This window comes from Fonticula alba, assembly GCF_000388065.1.
Source record: "Fonticula alba strain ATCC 38817 unplaced genomic scaffold supercont2.7, whole genome shotgun sequence".
NCBI lineage: Eukaryota > Rotosphaerida > Fonticulaceae > Fonticula > Fonticula alba.
The window spans coordinates 490208-496331 of NW_009242977.1; the positions used below are offsets into that span (position 1 = coordinate 490208).

General features: G+C 66.3%; 2 protein-coding genes across 2 annotated transcripts in view; one reads left to right on the forward strand and one right to left on the reverse strand.

The window, feature by feature from the left end:
• Positions 1–4411, forward strand: part of H696_04304 (hypothetical protein) — a 5505-nt gene extending 1094 nt beyond the window's left edge. The window contains exons 3-9 of the mRNA XM_009498183.1: positions 126–296; positions 398–547; positions 694–1274; positions 1430–1912; positions 2189–3058; positions 3506–4070; positions 4224–4411. Coding sequence (XP_009496458.1) covers positions 126–296; positions 398–547; positions 694–1274; positions 1430–1912; positions 2189–3058; positions 3506–4070; positions 4224–4394 — 2991 coding nt within the window. The 3' untranslated portion in view covers positions 4395–4411. The remainder of the gene's footprint in view (positions 1–125; positions 297–397; positions 548–693; positions 1275–1429; positions 1913–2188; positions 3059–3505; positions 4071–4223) is intronic.
• A 684-nt stretch (positions 4412–5095) lies between these two features.
• The window catches only part of H696_04305 (hypothetical protein), a gene marked incomplete at both ends in the record, with an annotated part of 2515 nt that continues 1486 nt past the window's right edge, over positions 5096–6124 (reverse strand). The window contains one exon of the mRNA XM_009498184.1: positions 5096–6078. Coding sequence (XP_009496459.1) covers positions 5096–6078 — 983 coding nt within the window. The remainder of the gene's footprint in view (positions 6079–6124) is intronic.

Genomic DNA, 6124 nt, shown 5'->3' on the forward strand with positions numbered 1-6124 from the left:
GGGCGCGCACCTGTCCTCATGCACGCGCACGCGCACGCGCACGCGTACAGACACACACACACATGCACCCATAAGGACAGATGCATCAGTCCTCTTCCTGACCATGTCGCCGCCGCTCCGTGCAGATTGGTCAGCAGCAAGCGGCCCCCGTGTTGGATCGGGTGTCCCTGCTCCTCGAGCGACCGGCCTCCTCCATTCCCTTTCCATCGACCTGGCGCGTGGCCCCAGGATGGTCCTTCTACCCCTTCATCAAGGATGGCAACACGGACACCATCGGTGAGGGAGTCCCTTACACGGTGCGACTACTCTGGCCGGGGTCTCACGATGGAGCCCTCTTCCCCGGTGGCCATCCACTGACTCGACTGTCGACTCCCCCCGCCCCCCCCCCCCCGATTAGGACCCGCTCCCCTCGTCGCTGGTCTTCGATGTGGAGGTATGCCCGGCAGACTCGCCCCATCCGATTGTGGTGGCTGCCCTGAGTCCAGGGCTCGGGTGGTTTACGTGGCTTTCGAATCGCTTCCTGGATGTCGGCCAGTCGCCGCCGGAGGTATGTCCTCGTATGCTTGGCCTCCGGGGCTTTTTGGGTGCCCTGCCATGCGGCACCGCGTCGCGCGGCCCGGCCCGGCTCGGCCCGGCCCGGCCCGGCCCGGCTTCACAGCGCCGGCCGATATGCTCACACCCTTTTCTTCGCAGCTTCTCCCCATCGGCCCGGCCCCGGGCGACGGCCCGCGACTGCTTGTCGGGCACAACGTCGGCTTCGATCGAGCCCGCGTGCTGGAGGAGTATCACCTCACCCCCTCGGAGGACGTGTACCTGGACACCATGAGTCTGCATATGGCGGTGGCCGGGCTGACCAGCCTGCAGCGCGCCCAGTGGAAGCGCCATCGGAATGAGCCCGACCCGGTGTTCAGCTCGCCGGAAGAGGCCGAGGAGGAGGCCCTGCACTCGATGCTCTTTTCGACGCACGATTCGCAGACAGACTGGAAGGGCTCCGGCTCGGCCAACAGCCTGGTCGATGTGTATCGGTTCTACGTCGGCGGGGAGCTGGACAAGAGCGACCGGAACTACTTCCTGATGGACTCACTGGAGGCCCTGCGCAAGGCGGTCGATGTGCCGGCCCTGCTGGCCTACACGGCCGGCGATGTCCTGGCCACGCTGGCTGTCTTTCAGGCGGTCTTCCCCCGGTTCCAAGCCAAGTGCCCGCATCCGATTTCCCTGGTGGGCATGGTGGAGATGGGCAAGTGCTACCTGCCGGTGACGGAGAACTGGGAAGAGTACGTGTCATGAGGTGGCGGGACGGGGTGGGAAGGGGGGGGGGGGGGGGGGACGGATGTCATGCAGCCACCCGCCCCGGCTCTCTCGCCTGCCATGGTCGGGGCTCTTGCTTTGGGCTCTGACGTGTGCGCTCGCTTGTCCCGGGTTGCGCCAGGTTTAAGGCCTCGGCCGAGTCTCGGCTGGTGGATATGCAAAAGCAGTCGGCCACCGGGCTGTATCGGCTGCTGGATGAGTCTCTGGCCGCCGGGCCGCCGCTCATGATGCCCGAGGGGCCCTATTCGCCTGAGGCCCTGCTGGAGGGGGAGAACTCGGCCGAGTGGCAGGAGGCCTTTGCCCGGTCGGCCGCCAGCAAGGATCCCTGGCTGAAGCGCCTCGACTGGACGCCCAACCCCCTGCGCATGACCAAACCCAAGTACAAGAAGGACGGCTCGTATGCCAAGGGCGGCGAGCCGCGCCCGGTGTCTCGGCAGCGCCTTCCCGGCTACCCCAGCTGGTTCCGGGAGCTGTGCCCCTCGTCGGAGCCGGAGCCGCGTGTGACCACCCGAACGCGCATTACGCCGTACCTGCTGAAGCTCCAGTGGCAGGGGTTCCCGCTGCACTATGTCCCGGACCAGGGGTGGGGTTTCATTGTGCCGTAGTGCGTGTGAGATGAGCCCTCCCTGTTGGGCTCCTTTCTTTTCCTCCTCTTTCTCCTTTTCCCACCTCTCCCCCTGCCCTGGTGGCTGCTCCCGTTGTACATTGAGCTGCTCGCTTTTCGATGGGCCGCCTCGGGGGCCGCTCCCGCCTTTGTCCTTCGGCTTTGCCCGCCCTGCTCACCCACCGCGCCCTCCCCTCGCCTTCCCCCCCCCCTCACACACACGCACGCACACACACACACACACACACACACACACACACACACACACACACACAGCGACAAGGTGGACAGCATCCAGTCCAATGCCTCGCCGCTTCCCCTGGACCCGGACGACCCGAAATCGGAATGCTTCTTCCCGATCCCGCACAAGGATGGCCCGGACGCCCGGTGCGGGAATCCCCTCTCCAAAGACTACCTGTCGGCCATCGAGACCGGGCTCCTGACATCGGTGTACCCGGTGGCGCGGGAGGTGCTCCGGTCGAATTCCGTCTGCTCGTACTGGATGTCCGCTCGGTCGCGGGTCTTCCAGCAATTTGTGGCGTACGCCGAGGAGCCCGGCTTGCAGGGCTGGGCCCAGGGGTACCCGATGGCCGGGAGGCTGCTGGCGCCGCGCCAGGGAGAGGACGACCCCCGGGGCCCGGCCATGACAGAGGCCGATCGGCAGGCCGCGCTGGCCGATCTGCCCCTGGGGTCTGGCGTGCCGGCCGCGGCGGAAGACCACCCGGCCTCCGGCCCAACGGCCTGGACGTCGGCCACGCGTGGCCGGGATGGCTACCGGCTGGGTGCCATCATCCCGAAGGTTGTCACCGCCGGCACGGTGACCCGGCGGGCGGTCGAGCCGACCTGGATGACGGCCAGCAACCCGCGCCCGGGCCTGCTGGCATCGGAGCTGAAGGCCACGGTGCGCGCCCCGCCGGGCTACGTCTTTGTCGGGGCCGACGTCGACAGCCAGGAGCTCTGGATCTCGGCCCTGCTGGGCGACGCGTCGCTCGGCATCCATGGGTCCACGGCCTTCGGGTGGATGACCTTGCAGGGAAGCCGCAAGGCGGGGACCGATTTGCACAGCCGCACGGCCGAAATTCTCGGCATCAGCCGCGACCATGCCAAGGTCTTCAACTACAGCCGAATCTATGGGGCTGGGCAGAAGTACGCTCTTGAAGGGGCCCCGGGCCGGCGGGTGGCTGTCCCTTGGGCGGTCTGTTGCTTCGATCGTGGGCTGATTACAAATGCTTGTCATGCTTACCGTCTCTCCTTCCCCATCCTTTCTCCATCTCCCCCTTCGCCTGTGTCTCCATCTCCTTCTTCGCCTCCTTTTCCATGTCCCGCCTCCTTTTCCATCTCCCGCCTCCTTTTCCATCTCCCGCCTCCTTTTCCATCTCCCGCCTCCTTTTCCATCTCCCGCCTCCTTTTCCATCTCCCGCCTCTTTTTCCATCTCCTTCTTCGCCTCTTTTTCCTTCTTCGTTCCATCTCCTTCTTCGCCTCTTTTTCCATCTCCTTCTTCGCCTATGTCTCCGTCTCTGTCTCCCCCTCTCCACCTCGCTCGTCTGTCCTCCCCTCCTTCTCTCCTGGCCCCTTGCCGGCCATCTGCACAGGCACGCCATCCAGCTGATGCTGCAATTCAACAAGAGCCTCACATACGAAGAGGCCTCTCGCCGGGCCTTCGAGCTGTATCGGCAAACCAAGGGCAGCCGGCAGCCGGCCAACAACCAGCCAGCCACTCGTCCCGGCACCTGGCGGAAGCGCCATGCCACCACCAAGACCGTCTGGCACGGCGGCACGGAATCCTTCATGTTCAATGCCCTGGAGCGCATTGCCACGTCGCGCAACCCCCGGACGCCGACTCTTGGCTGCGCCATCTCGGACGCACTGCACCCGAGCACGGTGGGCACGAACTTCATGACCTCGCGCGTGAATTGGGTGGTCCAATCCTCCGGTGTGGACTATTTGCACATGCTGCTGACGTGCATGCGCTGGCTGTTGCGCATGCACGGCGGCGACCTGGAGCGGTCCACTCGCTTCATCATCTCCATCCATGATGAAGTGCGCCTCATGACACGCGAGGAGTATGCCCCGCAGGTGTCGCTGGCGCTGCAAATCAGCAACCTCCTCACGCGGGCCATGTTCGCCGAGAGCGTCGGCATGCCGGACTTGCCTCAGGTACGCGGTCCCCGTTGGCCCCATGTGTGGTGGCCCGTTGGTCGCGACGATGCACTGCCTCCTCCCCCCTTTCCGCGACTGACCCATTGCTTGGGGCCCTTCTTTTCGCTCGCTGCCGGCGGCAAACCGGGGGCAATCCCCCATGTTGCCCAGTCGGTGGCGTTCTTCAGCGCGGTGGATGTGGACCATGTCCTGCGTAAGGAGGTGGACCTCACTTGTGTGACCCCGAGCAACCCCCTCCCCCTGGCCAGCGGCTACCGATTGGACATCCACGACACGCTGGCCCTGACGGCTGGCGGCAAATGGCCGACCGAGACGCCATGATAGGCCCCCCCCCCCCCCCCCCTCCCCGGCGCCGGTGGTGGGGGTACGCCCCTGGAGGACGCGGGTGTTGGTGATGCCATCTTTCTCTCCTCCAGGAGCGGGAAACAAATACAGTTGTGGCACGTCCTGACACAAGGAAGGGCTCCGCACACACGTGCGGCTGGCGTAGGTGGGCATGGGGGCGGGGGCGCGCGTTGAGGAAAAAGCGCATTGAACATCGTAACAGCGCCAAATGCCGGGCAGGTGTGCAGTGAGAGGAGAGGGGGGAGCATATTGTGGTATTTCTCAAGGACAAGGGGGGGGGGGGGGGGCAGGGGGAGGAGGGGGAGAGGGGTGCTGTGCGCGCCTTCGCCAGCCGGGGATACGTGCGCACGGTGTGGCGCACATGGAGGTCTCTCTCCCCGGCTCGCGGGATCTAGACAGGCTGCGCGGGCGCGGGTGCATCGCAAGCGCGAGCGGCAAAGCAGGGGCACACATGGCCATGTCCTGGCCATGCCATGCACATGCGCCGACTAGTACGCGACACGACACGCGTCCCTATGAAAATAAAAATTGGGAGGCATACACTGGAACACGGGGGGGGGGGGGGTGGAGACAGAAAAGAGAGGGGGAGGGAGAGAGGAGGAGGGGGGGGGGGAGGCGAGGGCGAGGGGCCGGAAACCACGGCACGCCGAGCCCTCGGGAAGGCGATAGGCCGGCCCTTAGCGGGCATTGCCACCCGGCCGGCGGCGCTGGCCCTGGCCCGGATGGCCGCCCCCCCGCGCGGAGAAGAAGGAGCTGAAGTCGCCGCCACCGCCGCCGCCCATCTCCGGCATGAAGAAGCTGCTGAAGTCCATGCCCTCGGGGAAGCCGCCGGACATGCGGACATTGGCCCCCTGGGGGAAGCCGCCGCCGGCAAAGCCACCGGGGAAGCCGCCGGGGAAGCCCCCGCCAGAGGAGAAGCTGAACACCCCGGCGCCCGGGTGGAAGGGGTGGCCGCCGCCATGGCCCCCGGGGCCGAAGTCATCGACATCCATCATGTCGTCGGCGCCGCTGTCGTAGCGCCGGCGCTTGGCCGGGTCCGAGAGGACCTCATTGGCCTCGACCAGCTCCTTGAAGCGGCGCTCGGCGTCCGGGTTGTCAATGTTCTTATCCGGGTGCAGGAGCAGGGCCTGGCGGCGGTAGGCCCGCTTGATGTCATCGGCCGAGGCATTGCGGTCGACCTCCATGATCTTGTAGTAATCCTTGCGGGAGGCCTTGCGCAGGAGGCGCTGCGCCTCGCGCAGGCCGCTCTGCAGCTCGCGGTCATGCTGCCCGCCCAGCGAGATGGCCTTCTGGTAGTCCTGCACCGCGTTGGAGTAGTCCTCCAGCTTGATGTAGCACTCGGCGCGGTTCTTCAGGGCCTTGACGAAATCCGGGTCCAGGGCCAGGCAGGAGGTGAAGTCACTGACGGCCTTGGTGAAGGCCCCGAGCTGCATGTGCGACAGGGCGCGGTTGGAGAAGATGCGCGACCGGAGGTAGCTGCTCTCGGCCTCGCTGGCCAGGGCCGTGGTGTAGATGTCCACCGCCTGGGCGTAGCGCTTCTCCTTGTAGGCGGCATTGCCTTCGTTGCGGAGCTTCTGCAGGTCACGCAGGGCGCGCAGGGCGGTGCGCGAGCGCGCATGGTCCGGGTCCATGCGCAGGGCCTCCTGGTAGAAGGAGATGGCTGTGTGGGAGAGGGGGAGCGGGGCAGGCGGCCAAAGGGGGGATGG